At 49.6% G+C, this 23,857-nt stretch overlaps 1 protein-coding gene across 1 annotated transcript in view; it reads left to right on the forward strand.

The window, feature by feature from the left end:
* Window positions 1-23,857, forward strand: part of HTT (huntingtin) — a 142,895-nt gene that overhangs the window by 70,263 nt on the left and 48,775 nt on the right. The window contains 12 exon segments of the mRNA XM_047718723.1: window positions 411-538; window positions 3,263-3,373; window positions 7,914-7,991; window positions 8,481-8,704; window positions 9,902-9,980; window positions 10,105-10,266; window positions 12,253-12,308; window positions 13,771-13,919; window positions 15,840-15,976; window positions 17,946-18,066; window positions 22,264-22,385; window positions 22,735-22,970. Coding sequence (XP_047574679.1) covers window positions 411-538; window positions 3,263-3,373; window positions 7,914-7,991; window positions 8,481-8,704; window positions 9,902-9,980; window positions 10,105-10,266; window positions 12,253-12,308; window positions 13,771-13,919; window positions 15,840-15,976; window positions 17,946-18,066; window positions 22,264-22,385; window positions 22,735-22,970 — 1,603 coding nt within the window.

Consider the following 23,857-nt stretch of genomic DNA (forward strand, 5'->3'; position numbering starts at 1 on the left):
TGCCGTCTCCAGTCTGGAAGCACGCTGTTGGCGTCCGGGGCTCCTGGTCACCCTGGCTGGGCTCAGCCCCACTGTGCCACTGGGAGCCGCAGGTGCTAGGGGCCATGTGGGGGCTAGAGGCCACCAGCTTGCGGCTCCTCTGATGTGCAGCCAGGCAGCCACACTGTGCCAGATGGTAGCATGCTGCTGCTCTTCTTCTTTCTCATCTCACCTCATTGTTTTGGGGGAGATACTCAGACTCTGTTTATGCTTCTGTCAATTCCTTGTTACTTCTAAATAATTAAAAAGTCAGAGGAAGAATTTGAATTTATTCTGTGATCATACGTTTAAAAAATTGTTATTGCCAATAATCTCTTTAACTTGGCAAGTGTGTACTTTTGAGCTCAACGTGTATTTTGTGTGTTTTAAAGCCTCTCGACAATCTGATGCCCCAGGGCCTGTTACAGCAAATAAGTCCTCATCGCTGGGGAGTTTCTGTCACCTTCCTTCATACCTCAAATTGCACGACGTCCTGAAAGCTACTCACGCCAACTACAAGGTGCGGTTCCTTTTGTGAAAATATGCACACAAATTTCTAATCGATCATGGGTGTCTTTCTTAAGATTGATAGCTTGTGTACGTACATAGATGGGCGTACAGGGAAGTCCCTGCGAATCAGTAGTTTCTCCCAGTTTGTCTTTCAGCTTTGATTATGGTAGCTCTCATCACACAAGCATGGGAGCAGCGATCTCCAGGTCTAGTTGTGCTGTGTCTGGGCGTCCCGGGCTGCCCCACAGTCCAGTACGGGCTGGCAGGCCTCGGGCCTTGGTGTGTACACATTCTCATAGCTGGGATTTTTTTTATTGCCGTGTGGGAAGGATGCACGGGCGTGGTCTGCAGGAATCCAGGTGCAGGCTTGCTGTGCTCTGTCTCCCCCACACTTGTCCCCAAACCACGGAGTCTTCTCTGCCTGACGCCAAGCAGAACCAACGGCTCAGAGGAATACAGGTGTACAGCCAAAAACGTGGGCTTCATTGCCATAGTCCAGGCCCAGGGAACCCCGCCAGCAGTGTAGGGCCTGCCGACGGGCCAGGTGTGCAGATGCCCCCGAGGGCCGACCTTACAGACAGGTGTCTGCAGGGAGAGCAGTCTGCTTGTCCACTCTTCTCCACAGGTGTGTTTCGGCTTTCTCACGCTGAGACAATGAAGGAAAAATCTCCCGTGTTTCTCTTAGGGCTTCTCACTGATGAGCTACCTGCTCAGTTGCCCCCGGCACTGTTTCCCTAGTGAGCCGTTTCTCCTGCACTAACTGATCTGAAACACAACCTTTTCCAGATGTTGAATTCTTGTGGGTCTGTATTTCATCTACTGTTTGGTGACATCAGTCTGTCCATCTGTTCCTCTGTTAGAAGCATGCGTGCCCATTATGTAGTTCTGGAGCACATCTTTGAGGCAGTTAGTTCCCCTATTCTGCCTTAGAATCTTTTCTTGATGTTTCTTTATTTTTGTATTTGTGCACTAGAATAAGCTCATCTAGTTCCAAAGGATCCTGAGAATATTTCCACTGGGGTCATGTTAAATTTATAGATTAATTCAGAGAGAACCAATATTGAGATGCGAAATACACCTGTCCAGAGTGTGGGACGCTTTTTTGTTTATTGAAACGTTCTTGTATGTGCCTCAGATGTACATAAAGTTTAAAGAATTTTAAAAAGAGTTTTTGAAGATTATTTCACATAGATTTTATATATTGACAAATATGTCCCCAGATGGTCATCATCTTTTGTTACTGATTGGTATTTCTCAGTTTTTTTGAAAACCATATATAAACCTCATCTGGCTTTTTTTCTGAAGAATATTGATGATTTTGAAAGGTACGAATCTTCAGCTGTGTTTGCAGCAGATTCAGAGGCTCTCTTTTGTCTGCGTTTCTCCTATCACCCACCCAAGTGGCAGGGGACACGATGGAAATCCTGCAGAGAGAAGGTGTTTTTTTCTGCCTGTTTTCAACTCCTGTCTCAGATCCTGGGACCCTGTTGATGCTCCTGGCATCTACTCCATCCTTATCATTTCCCCCTCTGGATCGCTTCTCGGCCTTTTGGCTAAGATCAGGTGCATTTCCCCTCTGGGACGTCCTGGGCTTCACACTATACCCCATGCACCGTGGGGTAAATTCATCTTAAGAAAGCTTAAATTAGGATTCTCGGACGCCCACCTCGTTGGCGTGTTTGGAGTGCCTGGCACATGTGAGATTCGTCACAGCGTCTCTTCATTTCCTTCATTTCTCCTCCTGAGTGGCTGTGTCTGTGGCCCTCCACTCTGGCTCCGTTCTCAGCCCCCTTCCATGTCCTATGGCCTGGTTCTCACCTGTGACCTCTGTTCTTCTTCATGCTTGGCCTTTCTGTGTGCATGCCCCTCGCCCCCTCGCCCTGCCCTGCCTGCTGGAGGTGAGTGCCTTCTGTCCTGCCCCTGTGGGATGTGGCTCTACTTGTCCTTCCTCACACTGTTGGAAAGGCCCCTCCTGGTGACACAGAGCAGCCACGGGACTCGGGCCTGCCCAGTGGTTGTCTTCCATGTGTGTCTCACCTGCCGCCCTCCCCTGTGGCCCAGGAGTGCTTTCTCTTTAATCATGAGGGGTTATATTTGAGTTCATGGAGCAGATTCTTTTCTCTGTTGCAGTGTTTTTGCTGGTTTTTATTTTCATAGTTGATCTCTCCCCTCCTGGCCCTTGTTCTTCCATGTTTTGTCTTTGGAGCTGACCCCTTCTCTTAGGCTGTTAAGTAGGGGAGTTGCATAACTGAATTCAACTGGGCCCTTTAGAATCCTAATTTAAGCTTTCTTAAGATGAATTTAATATTTTGCTATAGCCAGGCTGAAAGGCGGTTTCTGGATTTGGTAATGATTCCTCAGGGATACTAATGTATTTAGAACAAGTTGTGTATTTTATATTTTTTGGTCTCGTGCTTATCAGATACTGGTTATAATGGACATTTATATTTTTTTTCCCCTCAGGATAGAAGCTCAGAAATTCTTTCTTTCAATAGCATCGATGTAAGCTGGAAGATGCTTCTGAAAGATGCCGGTTTTATACAGCTATCTGGAAGAGGCGTTTCCTTTCCGAGGCATTTTCCCAGCGCTGACAGCAAACAGATAGCCTGCATGGCATGTGTGTAGGGTTGCACAGCAGGACACCTCGCACCACATGGACGGCGCGTGTCTTTGTTGCACATGACAGACGGGACGGTGCAAGTAATCCTGTGTTCTTTTCCTCCACCTTCCCAAGGTTACCTTGGATCTTCAGAACAGCACTGAAAAGTTTGGGGGCTTTCTGCGCTCTGCCTTGGATGTTCTCTCTCAGATCCTGGAGCTGGCGACGCTGCAGGACATTGGGAAGGTGGGTGTTTGGTTTCTTGTTGTTGAACTGTAGCCACCGACACGAGGGCCTGTGCAGCTGGAATGCCAGCGGTCAGGCACATTCAGAAGGCAGTAGTGGCTTGAGAAGCTTCTGCGTGTGTCCCGCCCACCCCCTGCATCATGTTGTAGCACTGGACTCTGATGCTTGTCTTAGTCTCAGGCTGGAGGTGTTCTGCCTCTCTCCTCTCTTCAGTTGTTTTCTGTGCATTAGCTTAGACCCAGCTTATTCTAGAATATGAGTGGGTTTAAACTGTGCTGACAGTCCCTTTGTGTTCTTATTTGATCTTTGCAAACGGAAAGGGTGACAACAGTTGTGGTGAGGGTGCAGGGCTGGCTCCTTTGGGCTGTGGGAAGCCACAGAGCAGTGGTAGACGCTCCTTTGGCGCAGCCCCAAGCCCTGTGTGCCCCACCATCGTCTGACAAGCAGGCGCTTGGACACATGAGAGTTCCAGGAGTTGTGTGGTAAGCACCCGTCTCAAGTGTCCACGCCCCAGGGCCTTGACTGTGTATCCACCTACCAGCTCTGGGGGCGTCTTACCTTCTTCTGATGGGTTGCTCCCCCTTTAAACATGTCTGTCAAGCAAAGTACGGTATGCTGGTGAAATTCGTTTTTATTCCTCTCAGTCTTTCTCTTGGCTCATAAGGACACCTACTTTTTTGTGATTACATACGGTATTCCGTTTCTTTTCAGTTCTCTCTTGTGGTTTTTTTCATGTCTGTTTAGTGCATAAACTTGTTTTTTATGGCTAGATAGTGTGCTCTTGCAACTGATGCTCGGTTGTCACTCAGAGTGAGACTTGTTAGAGCTGTTCCCGATCCGGCCTTCCTGGGGAGACCTGCTACGTGTCTGGAGGCATGGGGCTCTTTCCTATAGGGTCCTTGGTCCTGGCAACCCATTGCTTTTCGTCTCTCTTACCGACAGGTATCTTGTAGCCTGTGGTCTGTGTGCAATAACATCTTGTGGCAAAATGGGAAATACAGTACAGTTTAACTTTGAATGTTAGAATGTTAGATATCTAACTTTGAATGATATATATAAGATTTTTAAAATACTGAAACTTTCCTTTTTCTTGGAATTCAGATGACTTTGTAGTTTGTTGTTTTTGTATTTTTTTCATTTACTAGGAGCATGGTTCCTTTTCTCTTGTTATCTTTTTATTATGACTTCCACATACACAGAAATAGTTGTTCTCCTGTGGCAGCCGGTGAATTTATCCCCTGGTGCATTCATCCCCAGATGGGAAAGTAAATAATGAAGTCCCAGTCTAGTAAGGGTTGGCATTAGGGGTCCTGATATTCCTGAAAACAGGGATATGCTCATATTTCTTCTTTTTTAGAGGTGTGTGTAGTAACTTCATCTCCCAGCATCCTTGTATCTGGGGCAGGAGTGACCACGTGTTTCCGCTTCTTGCCTTTGTCTTTATGAATAAAGAGTGTTTGCTTCCCCCTCCTTGCCTGCTGTTCCGCGTTGATCTGTTTTGCTGTTGATGACAAAGGCCTGTTGCAGCTATGGTTTTGGCTTCCCCGATCCCCCGTCAGTGCTCTGGGAGCCTCTTCTGCTTAAATGCTCAGTCTTCCTTCCTGGTCTTCTCAATGAGAGTGCGTGGTGGAACCCCCAGGATTTTCTTTGCACGTGGACACCTGTGTGTGAGGAGTCTCCTTGGCCAGTCCCTACACGGGGAGGGCTGGGACCCCCTCCGCCCAGCTGGGGGGAAGCCTGTCCAGGGTCCCAGGTGGCAAGATCAGGGTGTAGACCCATGACCTGATGCTTGTGGATTTGTGGCGGGCCCCCCAACCAGACACAGCCTCGCTGCCATGCACACAAGGGACGTGCAGGGACACGTGCCGTCTCTGGCTCTGGGGGGCCTGAGCCCCACACACAGCTTGGGGGAGTGATGCCACCTGCAAAACATACCAGCAGCTTTCCCTCAGATTTCTGTAAGCTCATCTGATTATAGCAAGGGGCGGCAAAGACAGACTTAGAATTAAAAATAGAGTTGTTTTCTTCTGTTTTCCTAAATAGTAACGCTGGGGATGAAAAATAATCTCAATTGTAATAATAATGATAATTCAAATAATTCTCCTGATTTTTCCTCTTTTTTAGACCTTGTTTATTCCATACTCCATTTTTATGTCCTTGAAATGTGCTGTGATTTGGGTGTCGGTGTTGTTTTGGGGCAGTCCTTTATTAAGCTCATCTCCCATGTAACTCCCTGTGGCTCTCCGGATTGTTCCTTTGTTTTTTCTGGCTTCTGGACACTTTATTGGTTTTGAATGATTTGATTTTAATGTGCCTCAGGGTAACTTTCCTTAGGTTTCTTGTGCTTCATTTTGTTGAACTAAGACCTCTGGCTTAATATTTTCTTAAAGTTTGGGAAATTTGGGGCCATTATTTCCTCAGATATCTTTTCTGGCCCTGCCCACTGGTTTTTATTCCCTCCTAAGGGGACTCTAGTTAGCTGCATATTTGGGTGCTTGGGGTGTCCTGTACGGAGCTCCCTGAGGCTCCTCTGGGTGTTTTTCTCATGTTCTGTCTGGTCTCACACTGCTCTTGTCTTCAGGCCCTTGAATCCCATCCTCTGCAGCGTCCAGGCTGTCAGCCCAGCTCACGCTCTGTCATCACAACATGGTAGTTTCATCTCTAAGTCTGACCTGGGTCTCTTTTTGGATCTTCTGTGTCTCTACTTAAGTGTTTGAGCACATGTAAAATCCTGTCCATTCTAGGTCATTTTTGATCCCCTGGTTATACTCCTCATTATGGATCACAGATTGCTGCCTCTTTGCGTGTCTGGTCATCTTTGACTGGATGCCAGGCACAGTGAAATGTTGGGTCCTGGGCCTTTCTGTGCTCCTGTAAATCTTTTTGAGCTTTATTCTGAGATAGGTTTAAATTGTGTGGGAAGTTTACTCTTGGGTCTTGCATTTGCGATGTTAGTTGGATTGGAGCAATGCTCCGTCTTGGGCTAACTGTTCCCATGACAGAGGCAGGGTGCCCCATGAGTTCCTGTTCTCCCTAGTTTGGGGGGAACAGTAACTGTCCTTAGCTGTTTGTGGTACCAAACACTGCCCTGTAACCCTTTCTGCTGATTCTCCCCTGGTCTCCGGGTGGGGTGGGGTTCCCCTCATACGCTGTTGACCGATGCCCTGCCGACTCCCCGAATCTCTAGAGCCCACCCCGGGCAGCTGTCTCTGGCGGGCTGCCCTGTAGACCCCTGCTGCTTAAGCTTCCCTGGACTCACAGCTCCTCCAGACTTGGGGTCTCTCTGCTGTACTGTGCCTCTCTTCCTTGTGCCCTGACCTGGACTGTCTCTCAGGGCAGTGGGCCAGTGCAGTGTTTGTCCCTGCCCCTTAGTTACTCTCCTCCAGTCCCTGCCCTTTGGTGTCTTGTCACTGCAACTGCACCAGGGTCTGACGCTTCTTTTCGTTGTTTGGGTGACAGGTATAAATGGGCCCGGTGCCCTGTTTTGCCAGAAGTGCAAGTATGTATTCCACGGCACATTGGTGCCTGTGCTAGGACGTGCTCCTGGAGCTCCGTGGGTCTCCAAGGCTGCCACGGCCTCCTTCCTCACCAGTTTCCCGCGCCTCTTGAAGGGTTTGGTGCCACAAGTCCTTCATGCATGTTTTTAGGAGACCTGGTCCTTTGCTAGACACCTCATGATCTGGAGGCTTGAGCTGTAATTCTTCCAGTTAACATTTATTAGACACCAGCTGTGGGCTCGTAAAACCCAAAAGCAATGTGTCACAAATTCAGCCTGCAGAATACAACCTGGAATGCTCAGAGTCTAATTTAATTTAGTAAATCAGAATATTAAAAATATATGGTCCTTGCATTTGAAACCAATGCAAGTCTGTTGTTTTTAGTACTGGAAACTGTCCCTCGCAAGGGAAGCGAGAGGCAGTGTGGCTGCTGTGAAGTCTAGCCCTGCTGACAGAAGCAGCGGCTGCTGACCCTGCAGGCACTAAGGCGTTGGGCCATTGGTGCCAAGTGCCTGGCATCATCCTGAGAGCTCATGTCCTTGTCCTTCCCGATGCCCCAGAGGATACCGGGTATCCTGGGTCTCATGTTTTAGGGTGGTAAAAGTAGTTTAGTTATGTGAAGGCAGTCATTTTGGTCACTTTTGCAGATCCCTTTAAGACCCTGGGGCGTTCCATAGTAGATCACAGGAGGCCTGGGCCTTGTGTTTGGCTGCCCATCTGGAGGGCTCCTGACTCCTCCATACTCTGCATCCCTGCCCCGAGCACAGGGCAGGAAGTACCTGGTGAACAGTTAGTGCCCTAGCAGACGAGCGAGCCAGCAAGCAACGGTCACGCCTGGTAGAGAGGCCTCAAGCAACGATGCTACTGCCCGTGGTTTCCTCTGACTTTGTTCCCAGTGATGGACTGCAGGCTCCCCCGGCCTTGACTGACACTTAGGAGTTTTGTGGATGCTCGCATGTGTCTGCTGTCTGTGTGGGGCTCAAGGCGGGAGGAGGCCACTGCGAGTTGCTCACTTTGGTGTCTCACTACTTCCTCTTCTGCAGTGCGTTGAAGAGATCCTGGGGTATCTGAAATCCTGCTTCAGTCGGGAACCAGTGATGGCAACTGTTTGCGTTCAGCAGGTAAGAAAGTCCTTTCCTGGAAAGGACTTGTCCTGGAAAGCTATAGCTCCGGGCAGGAGGCTGTGATGCTACAGGTCCCAGAGAAGGTGGTGCTGGGGGTGTGTTGGTGGCCCCCAGTCCTGTGTTGGCTCACTGTGTTACCGGGCAGAGGGGTCCCTTTCCCAGTCCCCTTCAGGAGGGGGAGGCCCACCACTGGCAAGGGCAGCTGGACTCTCGCCGGTGTCCCCCCAGGGTTTTGTTTGGAATGCTCGGTCTCATTGAAAACCACAGTGAAGTTGAGGCTCTGAGGTTCTTTTGTACGACTTACCTTGCCTGGCACCACGCAGTGTCACGTGCTGGTGATGGTGATTCTCAGCAAGGATTTCTGTCTGAATTTTGGCTGACATGCCCCGTTAGCTTCAGCTGGGTAGACTCTGCCTGGGAAACGCTTTGTGTATTGTTCACGCTGTGTTCAGTCAGATGCTGATGGCTTCAACTCTCTCACTCTAGCTGTTGAAGACTCTCTTTGGGACCAACTTGGCCTCCCAGTTTGATGGCTTGTCGTCCAACCCCAGCAAGTCTCAGGGCCGAGCACAGCGTCTGGGCTCCTCCAGTGTGAGGCCGGGCTTGTACCACTACTGCTTCATGGCTCCATACACGCACTTCACCCAGGCCTTAGCTGATGCCAGCCTGAGGAACATGGTGCAGGCGGAGCAGGACCACGACCCCTCAGGGTAACCTTCCAGCTGTCCTGGCCGGGGTGCTCGTGTTGGCGGGTGGGGTGGGGGCAGGACATCTCCAGTAGAAACGTGACAGAGCGAGCGACGACAGTTTGTAAAAAGTAGAAAAAAAAAATGGCCATGGTCTTCTCATACTCCCTTGTGTCTGAAGAACTTTGGAAAGTGTGCTTGTTACCAAGATGCTGAAGGCAAGGCCCTGCCTTGTAAGAAGTGTATGGTCCAGTGAGTAAGATGGCGTATGGGGGACTGTGCGGCATCGGGGACCAGGCCGGTGTGGGAACACCAGGCCCACTCCCTGGGAGGCCACCGGGGCTGCTGTGTGGGATGTGGGATGTGAGACATGCTGGCCCCAGGTGCCGGTAGGGGGCATCGCTCAGGTGTGCACTCAGGTTGGTGCAGTAGTGCTGGCATCTGAAGGTGTCTGAGGGGCACGGGAGTGTCTCCTGTAACAGTACTTGGCATTTTATAACGTTGTGGCTAGAAGTCTCCATTTAAATTTATGGTTGTGTTTTTGGTGCCTGGAGTAGAGTAGTTGTTGCTAAAATTCCTCTAATTATTAGGAGGTATTTGAGGTACTGCTCAGTGGAGTGACAAGGGGATTCCTGGTTTTTTCCTTTACATGGGTAGCGATAAATAGCTGGTTAACCTACTAGAGTCAGAAGCCCAGGAAAATGCCCCCATTCCAGGCTTTGCATTGGTGGCTTACCCACAGTGTATCCAGTTCCCAGGAATCAGTCTCTTGAAATGCTTTGTTTAATGATATGGGGTATAAATAAGAAAGTAAGGAAGCCTGTGTGTGTGTGTGTGTGTGAACGGTCATCTAACTTTGAATGTGTTTCTTGAAAAGCGTGTCATGATGTGACTATTTAAAGAACTTTCTTCTAAGAAAATCAAGTGAGCTCTTCAGAGTCACTGAATCTTTCCAGTGGGCATCCCCTTTCAGCCTCACTGCAGCCTGGGCTGGGTGGCGGTGGGTTTCCTGCCCCGGGCGAGCTCTCTCCGGGTGTCTGCTGCCCCAGACAAGGCTTGGGACGGCCGCCCCCTGCGGTCCCACTGCAGTCTGACTGTCCGTGTTGAAAGGAGGGGATCCCACTGTGGGCGTGGCCCCCCAGGCCCTCTGGCTCCGAGTGTGGCTGGGGACACAGGAGAGGATTTAAGGCCACTCTTTGCTCCTGTTTTTCCATTCGGCAGGTGGTTTGATGTCCTTCAGAAGGTGTCTACCCAGTTGAAGACCAACCTCACAAGCGCCACGAAGAACCGCGCAGATAAGGTGAGTGGAGGTGACAGGCTTGGGTGCTGGAAGGGAGGACAGGGCTTGGCACCTCCCAGGTCGGGGGCTTCAAGTTTTCATTTGAAGACTAACTTAAGATTTGTTCTTCCCCTTTTTTCCCTAGAATGCTATTCATAATCACATCCGCTTGTTTGAGCCTCTGGTTATTAAGGCTCTAAAACAGTACACGACCACTACGTCCGTGCAGCTGCAGAGGCAGGTGCTGGACCTGCTGGCGCAGCTGGTGCAGTTACGGGTCAATTACTGTCTGCTGGACTCTGATCAGGTTGGTCCCTGGCGGCTTCTTTCTGCCCTAGCTGCTGGCGAGTCAGCACCAGTCACCTGTGAGAACCTGCAGGCTGCCTCCAGGGCACGGGCCTGCACTGCACCTTCCCGGGTTTTGGTCTAGCCGCCTGGGTGGTTTTGGGCTAGCCGCCTGGGTGGGACTGGCTCCCAGTGGCCATTACCCTCCCCACCCCAAGACAAGGGGATTTAAATTTTAGATACAGTTAAGACTTAGTCTTGGGGGAGGGCATTTTTGCAAAATGCAGGGACTTATTTTGAACAGATTATCAATTCTGACATCTAGTTTCAAACAAGCCGACATCAGCGCCATCTGTAAAGAAGACTTTGGTACAAGGCACTGGGGGTTGGCGCCACGTCTCAGGAGGCCCTCCTGGCACCTGTCTGGCCAACACAGTGTGGACTTGCCCTGGTCAGCTGGGACTCAGCCGTGGGGAAGTGCTTCCAGAGTCCCAGACCCCTGGGACGCTACAGATAAAGTTGCCTCTGAGTCATGGAAATGTGACTGTCATTGCTGGGCCATGACCTTGGCCTCCTTTCCTAAGTGAGGCGGGAAACGTTTGGTAGACATGGTGTGTCTGTAGATCCTGCTACCACCAGCACTCACCTGAGAGGGTCTGTTGCCCAGAGCAACGAGGAAACCTGTTCAGGATGCTCATCTCCCTGCCGGGCTAGTAGGAAGCCGTCCTCTGATGAAGGAGGGCTTAAAGGACCGGCTTCATGGTGGCTGACATTTGGACTCATCCTCCTTTTGCCAGATTATCAGAACATCCTCTGAGAGGCCTGCTGCCGTCCTCGGGCAGATGCTCACTGGAGGGCAGTCAGGGACAACATTCCCTTTCCTCTGACACAGGGGTCTTGGCGGGCAGAGGCCTCATCTGAAGCCTCGGGTGGTGGTGGCCCAGAGGGAGGCAGGTGCATGCCGACTGGGGCATGAGGAATATGGGTGCCCTGGGGGCTTTCTGGGCAGAATCCAGGGCCCACAGCAAGGGGTGCACCCTACCATCTCCTCGGCATCCAGTCTTGACTTCTCACGGGCAGAGCTCGATGTTCTCCTGCGGAAGTGAGAGGCTGCTCTCTTCCTGGGCTGGCTTCAGGGTGATCGCATTCTCTCTTCAGTCTTCCTGCGTAGACAGTCTTCTCAGAAATGCTGTGATTTTTGGTGCTTCTGTCTGTGTGACTCCCATCTCCACCTGACGTGTGGACATGGCAAGGGGCCAGCCTCAGAGTTCCTGCACAGCTGCCTCCCAGCCCCCCTCTCCCGGGCTGCTGCTGGTCTTTTCTTGCCATGAGTACTCTAGACTCATATTTGTTCGGATTTGCTTGTGTCACTCAGGGCCCTTTCTCCCCAGTCCTGAGGGTTTCAGTACAGTGACCATAGGAAGCGAGAATAGGCAGACCATTTAATTCACTTCCCATCGTGGTCTGCGGAGTGTCTGGTCTGTGTCTGTGTCGTGCCCGGGGGCTGGGAGCAGACAGTGGTGCGTAAGCTCCAAGCTTGAGGTTGGGAGAGCGTAGGTGTTTGAAACAGAGTTGGACACAGTACTGGCTCTGAGCTAGTCCTGAAGAGCTATCTGTGCTCTCAGGGTCCCCTTCCCTGTCAGACAGCAGCCTTCCTGCATCAGCTCCTTTGAACGTTGGGGTGTGGGGGGAGAGGGTGAGTGGACATGGGCGTCTTCTCACCCAGCCGGTCTCGGGGCATCTGTGCTACTTGGTGGGGAGCCACAGCGAACCAGCCCCGTGTGTGTTTCTGTGGGTCTGCTCCGTGTCTCCCGGGGGGCTCCCACCCGACCGTTCAGTGGGGCGTCCTGAGTCATCTCGTCTGATAGAATACGGCTGAGTTCTTGTGTGCACACACACGTTGGCTGCCAGGAACTGGTTAAAAATGGACAGAAATAAGTAGGGAGAAAAGCAACCTGGTTTGCATGTTGTAATTACTGATGTGAAAATTTTATTTTCCTGCCTGTAGGTGTTTATTGGATTTGTGCTGAAGCAGTTTGAATACATTGAAGTGGGCCAGTTCAGGTAATGGCCTTTTGTTCTTTTAGACTCTGTGTCCTTATTAATGCACTTACATGGGACTTTAGATTATTAAGATGAACATTTACTTTAAAGAATTATGAACATTTTTGCTAGATTTTTTTTAAGTGGAACTCTGATTAACATGCTGTGTGTTTTTATTTCTCTGAAAAATTGATAAGTGTCTCAAGACCCATTTAGAAATAGTTGTGCAGCTGGAATTAGACGTGTCCATTCTCACATTTCAGAGCCTTTAATTATGAGAACAGATGGGTAATGCAGTCCCGTTGGCTGGGACGCTGATCGTTTTCTGAACTTCTTCTTTTTTTTTTTTTTTTTTTAAAGATTTTATTTATTTATTTGACAGAGAGAAATCACAAGTAAGCAGAGAGGCAGGCAGAGAGAGAGGAGGAAGCAGGCTCCCCGCTGAGCAGAAAGCCCGATGTGGGGCTCGAACCCAGGACCTGGGATCATGACCTGAGCTGAAGGCAGCGGCTTAACCCACTGAGCCACCCAGGCGCCCCCGTTTTCTGAACTTCTTAGAGAGAACGTGCTTTAGATGTCGCTGTCTTCAGTAAACACAGTTACTGTGCACTTTCCTGAGAGGGGCCGCAGAGCTCCCTTGCTGGACAGTGAAGCCTTAACATTCTCTCCTGGGCCAGTGACGGGTGTGTGAGTGTAGTTACTGAAGATGAGGTCTCTCTAGTGTCTGAGCTGAACAACCCGAGTCAGGGGTGTCCACCCGTATGTGCTCAGAAATCTGCGTTTAGCTTGTGCCTCCCCAAAAGGCTAACTGCCAAGAGCCTGCTGTTCACCAAAAGCCTTGCCGATGGCGTCAGCAGTTGGCTAACTTGCATTCTGTGTGTTCTGTGTATCGTGTGTATTCTTACAATAACGTCAGGAAGGCACTATGTGTTTATAGTACAGTATTGTATTTATGAAAACCGTGCATGTAAGTGGACCCACGCAGCTCAAACCCATGCTGTCGGGGGTCAGCTGGACTAACTTCACGAGTAATTGGGCTCAGCTGTTCTTTGTAAGTAGGTGAAGACCGATGCGTTCTCAGTGTCCCTTGGGACTAGAGACCCAGTACTTTTTTACTCTAATTAGATGACATTTGCCTATATGATTTGAGACAAGTTACTTTTTCTCCTTGGAGTCTAATTTCTTCAATTGAAGAGAGAAGGGGCAGGAAGAGAGCTCAGAAGATCGTACCTCAGGGCGCCCAGTACTTTCTGGGGGCTCTCCCTCAGCCCTCCCCATCCACCCCTCCCTCCCCTCCTCCTTCTCCCCTCATTCCCTGCTCACTCCCTCCCCTCAGTCTCTCCCCACTATCCCCCAGCCCCCCTGTTCTGTCGCTTTCTCTTTTGCTCTCAATTTAGAATCATGAGTAATTTCATGTTGTTTATATTGATCATGCATCTTAATTTTTAAAAGGAAGTATCTAAATGGATGTTTTTGTTTCTAGGGAATCAGAGGCAATTATTCCAAACATCTTTTTCTTCCTGGTATTACTATCTTATGAACGCTATCATTCAAAACAGATCATTGGAATTCCTAAAATCATTCAGCTGTGTGATGGCATCATGGCCAGTGGGAGGAAGGCTGTGACACATGGTAACGGGACAAACCTTTCCCTGTGGTCGTCAGTAATGATGTGCTGGACAGTGTCAGTCTTCATTACACCAACTTCCAGCTGTGTCCACAGCTGCTCTGTGCTTTGTGGCTCTGTGTGCGTGCATGTGCGTGTGTGCATGTATGCGTGTGCCTGTGTGTGCATGAATTCGTGTGCCTGTGTGTGCATATCTGCGTGTGCCGGTGTGCATGTGCACAGGTGCATGTATGCATGTGCATGTGTGCGTGTGTGCCTTGTGTGCGTGCGCACATGTGCATGCATCTGTGTGCACGTGTGCATCTGTGTGTGTGCATGTATGTGTGTGCCTCTGTGCATGTGCATGCATGTGTGCACGTTCGTATGTGCGTGCCTGTGTGTGCACACATGTGCATGCATGTGTGTGCCTGTGTGTGCACATGCATGTATGTGTGTGCCTCTGTGCGCGCGTGCACGCGTGTGTGTGTACACACGTATGCACGGCTTAGAGATGTCATAAAAGGGAGAGAGCGCCCCCCCCTTCCATATCTCAGGAACTTATAATCTTCTAAGGTCAAAACACAAGAAAAGCAGGAAGGTGATCTGAGAGACACATAGAGCCTGACATAAACACTCTCATCTAATTACATGAAATACAAGAAACTGAGAAATCCACCTTTTGGAAGGACACTTGGTGTGTTGTGTCCTGGTACGGGAAGGTCCTGTGCTGCCTGGCTCTTTGCAGAGACCTCAGTGAGGAGCACAGACAGTGTGCCGCTCTCAAGCAGGCCCCACCTGCACAAGGAGACTGCGGTTCGAAGAATAAACTGTAAATCGTTGAACTTTTCAAACAGATCTTTCAGCGCTTTCCTCTTGACTCCTCTCTGGCTCTACTGTCACAACAGTAGGCTTTTGAACCTGGGTGGTGGGACTTCCTCAGACCTTTGCAGACCCCACATATGGGGAGGGCACTGTGACGTGCAGCCTTCTCTGTTCCACATGCTTGTGATAGAGCAGGTAACGTGTTGAGGGGGAGACACTCAGGGCCATCTGATCCTCACAGTCTCTGGAGTCACCTTTGCCATGGCTTCACAAGGGCTGAGATTCATGCCACAGCAAAAGTTCACACTTGTACACGTATGGAATTTGGGGTCCGTGGTGCAAATGTCAAATAGAGGGATGACAAAAGCCCCCTAGATTAGAGGGTCTTTGGATAGAAAATCAGTGGGCAGCCAAACCCTCGTACTTTCTATGGAAGATTTGGTCATCTGTAGTACAGTCAGCAAGTATGCTGTGCGTGCGTGTGCCGGGGCTTGTGTGTGCCCAGGCTTGCGTGTGCTGGGGCGTGCATGCCACTAGGCAGTGCCTGGCAGTAACATCAGTGACATGATTGGGCCACACCCTTCCCAAGGAAAGACACTTCTTAGATGGTTTGTCCCTGTGGTGGTGCTAGACTAAGCAAATTACTTTCACTCCTATTTTGGATAAAGACAAAGCTTGGGGGAAAGGCATTATCTAATGAAAGTGAGTTACTACTTAAAATGGTGTAGAAATCTAATACTTTAAACATAGTCATCTCTTCAGGTAAATCTTTAAGTGGAGTACACATTAGAATAGGGTGTTGCTACTTTTAGTTAGAAGATTTTAGTTTGAATTTCACTTTTGAATTTGTGTCTCTTTTTGTCAGAAGTGATGTTACATGACAGACACCCTAGTTTTTTTTAAGAATTCATGGAGTTATCAGAAAGTGTCTGAGGAAGACCTGTGGCCTCCGTGGTGGCACACTGATAATTGATAGCACTCAGGGCTAGCCTGAATCCATCCCATATCAGAAGCTGTGCGTGGATTAGGGTTTCTTATTTTTTGGACACATTTTGGAGGTGTTAAGCTGTGTCTGCAGTCTCATGGTTTGTGATGCCTTCTGACCCTCCTTTTGTGCCCCACAGCCATTCCAGCTCTGCAGCCAATAGTGCATGACCTCTTTGTACTGAGAGGGACCAACAAAGCTGACGCTGGAAAAGAGCTTGAAACCCAAAAAGAGGTGGTGGTGTCGATGCTGCTGAGACTCGTCCAGCATCATCAGGTAAGAGAGGGGGCAGTCCCAGCAGGGGCAGGAGGAAATGGCCTGTGGCCCACTGTCCACTAATTCGCGGGTGATCCTTCATGCTGCCCGGGGCGCTCAGTTTGGGGAGCTGCCAGGGAGGACTAGGCTTGTGGGGTTTGATTTAAAGCTGTGTGGCTACCTGGGGATGTTGACTGCCACTTGGCTGACAGTCACTAGGTCATTCAAGGACGTTAATAAATTGGAGACCCTCTTCTCCAAAATCTGTTAATTGCCATTGATCAGAATGATAGCATTCTAAAAGATGATTTGAAAAATCCCACATCTGGGCGCCTGGGTGGCTCAGTGGGTTAAGCCTCTGCCTTCGGCTCAGGTCATGATCTCAGGGTCCTGGGATCGAGGCCCGCGTCGGGCTCTCTGCTCAGCGGGGAGCCTGCTTTCTCCTCTCTCTCTCTATGCCTGCCTCTCTGCATACTTGTGATCTCTCTCTCTGTTTCAAATAAATAAATAAAAATCTTTAAAAAAAAAAAAAAAAAAAGAAAAATCCCACATCTGAGGGGTGCCTGGGTGGCTCAGTCAGTGAAGCATCTGATTTCAGCTCAGATTGTGATCCTGGGGTCCTGGGATCAAGTCCCTCATTGGGCTTCCTGCTCAGCGGGGAGTTTGTTCCTCTCCCCCAGCCCCTCTCCCATCTTGTGCTCTGTCTCTTTCAAATAAATAAAATCTTTAAAAAAAAAACCCCTCACATCTGAAATAATATGAAGACTTTAGCTTGTACATCCATCCACGTGTTGAAGCAGGGCAAGGCTGTTCTCCTTTGTGCAGAGTGAGGTTTTGTTTTCCTTAAGGTGGAGCAATTTCGGGCCGATCAGGGGGCCTCAGTGCAGAGATGTAGCTCGCAGTGATGTCGCTCTTAGCGTGCACGCTTGCCTGGCCCTTGCTGTTGCGTAATTCTTGGTAGTTGTTTGTCTTTGAATATTAAAGTCATAAGCTTTTCTCATGGAAACACTTTCTTTGTGCATTCTCATTTTGCTTAATCTGTGTAATGTTTGATTAAATGCTTACTGTTTAATTAAATCCCATAATTACAATGAAAAGTACAAAGCACCCTGGGTTGAGGGGAGGCCTGGGGAGTGGACTCGGGGAGCTCTTCATCTGCTTCTTGAGAGGACAGAGAGGGTCGGCTAGGCTTTGCCGAGGAGAGTCAGAATGGAGTGCAGATCCCCCCTCTTGTGGGAGAATGCTGCCAAGCACACTGAGCCGAGGCATGGCTGTAGGGTCACAGGCTTCTTACAGGGTGGGCTTGGATTGGCTTGGCTCTCTCTGTAGTACTCCTGGTGAACAGGCCAGGCCGCCGGGCATTTTCATCAACAAGCAGCTGATAAGTATTTTCAGTTTTGCCGGTTCTTGGGCATTGGTTGCAATAACCCAGGTTGGCTGCTCGGGACAAAAGCTGTCCCAGCCAGTGTGCCAATCAAACTTATTTACCAAAACAGATTTAGCTGTCTATGCTCAGAACTGATCACTCATAAATTCGTGCTCGACCCTGGGTAACTTTTCTAACAGTAAGTACGGCTCAGTAGGAGGGTAGCTTTGCGAAGAGCAGAGTTGAAATTAATGTAGACAAAAGTCAGGAGGCATCTGCGGGCTAGTCAGGGCTGTGTTTGCATTTTTCCAAAGGTTAGTATAAATTTGATTTTCTTTTTGTGCCTTTTGTTTGATTGTGAAATCTTGTAAACCCCATAGAAGCATAGAAATATAATAATAGCTCGTGTTCCCAAGGAGTGGGCAGTTGGAGTATGCCTCTTGCGTTTTCTTCTGGTTTCCCATGTGTCCCGTGTCCCGTGGGCCAGGCTGGCATTGGGTACATCAGGCCCTCACCAGGGATCGTGTTTGCCTCGTGGAGCCCTCCTGCTGAGCTGGGGTCAGTGCAGCAGGCAGGCACGTGTGATCTGTGAGCACTCTGACCGCCCCCCAACTCCCCCTGCAGGTGCTGGAGATGTTCATCCTGGTCTTGCAGCAGTGCCACAAGGAGAACGAAGACAAATGGAAACGACTGTCCCGGCAGATTGCCGACGTCATCCTCCCGATGTTAGCCAAGCAGCAGGTTTGTCCCCGTCTGCTTCATTCTGTGGGGTCCCTGGGGCACCTTCCTAAGTGGCAGAGATTCCTGTAGGAAATGGCACTTGGGATTGGCATTTCACTGAGTCGTAATAACTCAGTTCTGGTCGTCCTCAGTGCCACTCAACAGGGCAAGGATTTCATTCATTCTCAGTGACCTCTTGGGTTGCTGTGTCTCCTGCTTCGCAATGAGCGGAGCCCACGCCCGCCCAGAGCTGCACGGCCGAGATTGCTGGGGCCAAGGTGGAGCCAGCCTGTCTCAGTCCCAGAGCCGTGTCCTTTCCTGTCTGGCTGCCCTCCTACCTCATTCTGCTCAGGCAGGCGTTGGTACTTGATCTTGAGGTGTTTGTTGTCCCTGATCAGCCGTGATCCATCATTTAAGCAGAACTTCTGTAATTGAGCAATGTGATCAGTTGTTTCCATAACTGCAGTGGAGCGAGGTGATAGCCTTGCCGTGGGGCGTGGAGCCCACTTGACACAGCTTCTGAACCATGTCTGCCACTGGGTGTCCAAGGATAGGATGCCCTGTGCAGGTGCAGCAGTACCTTCGTAAATGCAGTGTTGGGGGTGTCCCAGGCAGCAGGGGGTGCACTGCTGCCCTGCCAGGAACCTCACCAGTGGTCAGCAGGCCTCTGGGCCTCAAGCGCTTTGGATGCGGCCAGGAGGTACTGTTGGTTCATCCCAATTGTCCCAGTGGAGGAAGCAATTACTCTGGGGGACAGGCAGTGTCCGTGACTGTTGGCAGCTGGTGCAAATGTGTAGACAGGATGCGGTAGTCATTACTGTCTTCGTAGCTTCAGCTCCATCCTGGGTCCTGATGGACTTGTAATCGAGCAGCCACGTTATAGGGAGGGAGTCTTGACTTCCAGTGACACTGACAGAGGGCAGTTTTGATAAGTTAGTGAATGTGGTGTTTTAACATGGTCTTGGGTTCCATGCCTGTAGATCTGTATTTTTAGAACACTATTCCAGAAACTTTATTCCAGTCTCTCATTTGTCTTGTACACAATCTAAGGAAGGTGGGGCTGGAAGGCATGGTGACTGTGCAGGTGACCCCCACCCCCGTGAAGCCGTGTGAACTGCCACACGGGACCCACTGGGTGGCTTGTGCGGGTGCATGCTGCGCGCACAGGTGGTGGGGGCCCTTTTCAGTACGAGCAGTCAATATGGAATGAACAGAGCTGGTGAAAAGCCTGGCCTCAGGGAGTCACAGTTTCACCGGATGGAGGTGGAGGAGATCCACCACAGAAGTAACTCGTTGACGTGTGTGAAACCCCAGACAGCAGGCACTGTGTGGGGTGGGCCAAGGAGAGACAACAGGTAGCAGTGTCCAGGCAGGGCTGTGTTGCTCAGTTTGTGTAAGCTTGACCTGGGTAAGAGCTTTCTAGGCAGAGAAAGCAGCATTGCAGGCCCTAAGGTATGGGAGCATGCCCGCTATGATCAGAGAATGTTGAGAGGCCGTGCGCGTGGAGCAGGGAGGATGGCCAGGGTCTGGGGGCCGTGGATGGCCTCTCTGGCTGGCGTGGAGGACTTGGAGGAGCCTGTCAGGGGTTTGGTACAAAGCAGTGGCGTGGTGTGCTTTGGGGGCTGAGGATCGCCGCAGGGTGGGACTGAGGGCTGAGCAGGGGCACCGGCCTGTGGCATGGAGGTCGTGGGCCGCAGGATGGTGAGTGAAGGGGCGAGTAGTAGCTGCCTGCCACAGATGGTGCGGAGTAGAGCTTGGAAGTTTGGCCTGACTTCACGGGGATGGGAGGAGGGGTGCTCATGGATGATGGGCCTCCCATCTGCCGAGATGGGGGATGGAGGAGGGAGATCCTGGTCTGGGTGTGTGTGGCCCGGCAACCTGGGAGGCACTCTGGGGAGGCTGAGGTCGGCGTTTGGATGCACAAGTCTGCAGTTGTCAAGATGGAGCTGAGTAGAGGTGAACACTGGGATGGGAAGAGGTAACTGTGGGACCCTGTGTAGCTGGGAAGGAGGGCAAGGTGAGCTCTGAGCTTAGAGGCGGAGCCCGTGGAGGAGGCAGGGAAGGAAGAGCAGGTGAGTGGCAGTGTCGAAGCTAAGAAAGGAAGGCATCTTGTGGAGGGGTCAGCTCTCAGCTGCTCACCGGCTGAGCACATGAGCTGGGAGCCACCCATGCATTTGGCAGACTGGTGGACACCGGGGAGCGGTTTGGGTGGGTGTGGAAACCTCGCTCAGGAGTGATGGGAGAGAGGCCTAGGCAAGAAATAGGCTCTGAGAAGGAATAGAAGCGATGTGGCAGCCAGAGGTGGAAAGAGGTCAGGCAGTGCCTGTGTGTACACTGAGGCCAAAGGCAGAGGTTACTGCCCTCATAGGGCTGGGCCTGGCCCTGGCTGTGGGTCCGGTGTATGCCTGCTAAAGACCCAGAAGAGGCAGAGCTGGTGGGGCAAGTGCAGGCCGGGGTGGATGCCGGCAGTGTGGAAGTTCTCAGTGGCTCTCCTGACCATGGAAGTGGGTCCCTGAGAACAGCACATCTCTGCAGACAGGTCAGACGGGCTCCCTGGCTAGGGACGCGCTCTGCGGGAAGAGTGGAGCCCGGCAGGAAGGCAGTGCTTCAACATACTGAGGGAGACACTAAGCTTAGAATAGTTTGCATCCATTAAAAACGTTAGATTTCAAATTCTGTTGCCTTGGGAGTTCTCCATTCCATTTTTAAGGAAGAAAGCAGAGACGTTCATAACAAGATATTTCAAAATAACTTAAACAAAAACCTCTCTACATGTGTGGATATAGGATTATAGGAACATGGAGAAGATAGAAATACAGTTGATCCTTGAACAGCACGAGTTCGAACTGTGCAGACAGTCTGTCATCTATTTCCTCTTCCTTATGATTTTCTTTTTTTTTTAATAATTTTTTTTATTTTTTCAGCATAACAATATTCATTATTTTTGCACCACACCCAGTGCTCCATGCAATCCGTGCCCTCTACAATACCCACCACCTGGTGCCCCCACACCTCCCACCCCCCACCCCTTCAAATTCTCAGATCGTTTTTCAGAGTCCATAGTCTCTCATGGTTCACCTCCCTTCCAATTTCCCTCAACTCCCTTCTCCTCTCCATCTCCCCTTGTCCTCCATGCTATTTGTTATGCTCCACAAATAAGTGAAACCATATGATAATTGACTCTCTCTGCTTGACTTATTTCACTCAGCATAATCTCTTCCAGTCCCGTCCATGTTGCTACAAAACTTGGTATCATCCTTTCTTTTTTTTTTTTTTTTTTACAGCTTTATAAACATATTATTTTATCCCCAGGGGTACAGGTCTGCGAATCGCCAGGTTTTACACCACTTCACAACACTCACCATAGCACATACCCTCACCCAATATCCATAACCCCACCCCCTCACCCAACCCCCTCCCCCCCATCAACCCTCAGTTTGTTTTGTGAGATTAAGAGTCACTTATGGTTTGTCTCCCTCCCAATCCCATCTTGTTCAGTTTACTCTTCTCCTACCCCCCTCAACCCCCCATGTTTCCTTATGATTTTCTTAGTCACACTTTGTTCTCTTACTTACTGTATTGTAAGAATGCTGTATGTAATCTGTATGCAAAATATGTGTCAATTAGCTGTTTCTGTCACTGGTTAGTTTCTGGTTGTCAGTAAGCTAGTAGTAGTTTGTTTGGGGAAGCCAGTGTTACACAGGAATGTTCAGCTCTGTGGGGGTGGGTGCTTCTGACCCCCATGTTGCTCAAAAGTCAGTTGTACACCTGTTTATTAACTTTTGGTCTAATGAGCTGAGTAGGAATGGGGTGCAGATAAAGCAAAGAAAGGAAAAGAGTGTGTGTGATTTCTCCTATCGGTAAATTCTGTGTGAGTATAGAGAGAGAGAGAGAGGCATGAGAGATGGTCCAGGAGTGTGGGTAGTGCTTATATCAAGTGCTGGGATTCCAGCTGGTTTTTCCATACTGTTAAATGTTTCAATCTTTTACAGAAAATGTACATTGTTTATATAATAAAAAATTTAAATGAAAAGATTTCCCTGTGGGTAAAATGTAGCTGCTACAGTGTTCTAAAAACTGTGTGCCTGGTTCCCTACTAAGGACGCTTTTAAAGGCAGGGGTGGTAAGGCTTGGATGGTCAAGGTCATCTGGCCTAGAGGTGCCTAATTTGATGTAGAAATGTTAATATTTTTTTTGGCTTTGTGATGTTTAATTGCAACAGATGCACATGATTCTCATGAAGCCCTTGGAGTGTTAAATACTTTATTTGAGATTCTGGCCCCTTCCTCCCTCCGTCCCGTGGACATGCTATTACGGAGTATGTTTGTCACTCCAGATACAATGGTGAGTGTCTTGCCTCGTGGTGGCCCCTTTGATGTGTGACTGTGCAGTGCAGCGTTCATCAGAGTTAGCTGGGAACTCAGGCCAGCAGGGTGGGGTCTGGGAATTTGCATTTTAAACAGGTTCCAGATGGTATTGATGCTGCTTATCTGGGACCACATTTTTAAACAGATGATAATTTATTGGCTTTATTGATAGAATGGTAAAATAGGGGTAATTTTCATCCATGAGACTGGCACTCAGGAAAAATGTGATTCTCTCGTTTGTTTTTATTGTGATACTAGCTTTATGGTAAGTTTTTTTTTTTTTTAATTCTCTTTTTATTTAACTGTCACTTTTTTCTGTCTTTTAGGCATCTGTAAGCACTGTTCAACTGTGGATCTCAGGAATCCTAGCCATTTTGAGGGTTCTGATTTCCCAGTCGACTGAAGATATTGTTCTCTCTCGTATTCAGGAGCTCTCCTTCTCCCCATATTTAATCTGCTGTCCAGTAATTAATAGGTTAAGAGACGGGGACAGTACTTCAACACCGGAAGAACACAGTGAAGGAAGGCAAATCAAGAGTTTGCCAGAGGAAACGTTTTCAAGGTATGCTGTCTATTCAAGCCTTTACCCATCCCATGGCCTTTAGGAAGTCACATTTTGTGAATAGTAAGTCTGCAGTAGCTCCTGATCTTGCTTCAGTGCTGTAAGTGGGGGTAAAGTAGTCTGCGTGGGTATGCTTTCTATTCCCGACCTGCCTCATCTGTGGCACTGGGTTCATGTCTCTTAGAGTTCAGTCACATCCCGTCCCGTATCCTTGTTAAGGACCACATAGTGGCTCACCATGGCAGTGCAGGCTGAGGCCAGCCTGACCTAGGTGCCAGCAGTAAGGATGCGTGTTGTGTTGCCTGCAAAGAATTTAAAAATCTCTGAAAATCCCCTAAAAGTCTCATTTTTATTCTCATGTGTGCGGGCCATTCTAAACAATCAGTAATAAAATCTTTCCTCCTGCCAGGGTGACTGTTTCCACTGTGTTCCCCTTGGTGTACTTGTGGTAGCAAATTGTGTCTACCCTCACAAATTATTTGGAAGCTCCTTGAGGGTAGATCAAAAGTCACGCCCAGTAAATGCTTATTGCCTAGACAAGTGTGTGTCCACCTTCCCCGGATCCGGGGAGTGAGGTAGAGCTGGTGAGATGTCCCATGATTGTGGTTTATGCAGCCGTGCTCCTTCCAGGTGGGCCCACGGAAAATCCATTCAGCCTTCCGTTTATTGGTCATTGGTGGGGGTGCCTGTGCATTTGTGAAGAGAAATCCAATAAACCTGCCCGACACCCTTTTGTTTGCAGATTCAGAAACAGAGGTAGCCTGTGGCTCCCTCTGCCACAGCTAAGCAGGGGGTTAAAATGGATCATGCACTAAATTCCTACGTGGATTGTTGTCTTGGACTTCTGTGATGCTTCATGGTTTGCAGGGCTTTAAACTAACTGCCCT

This window comes from Lutra lutra, chromosome 2 (assembly GCF_902655055.1).
Source record: "Lutra lutra chromosome 2, mLutLut1.2, whole genome shotgun sequence".
NCBI classification, from domain to species: Eukaryota; Metazoa; Chordata; class Mammalia; order Carnivora; family Mustelidae; genus Lutra; species Lutra lutra.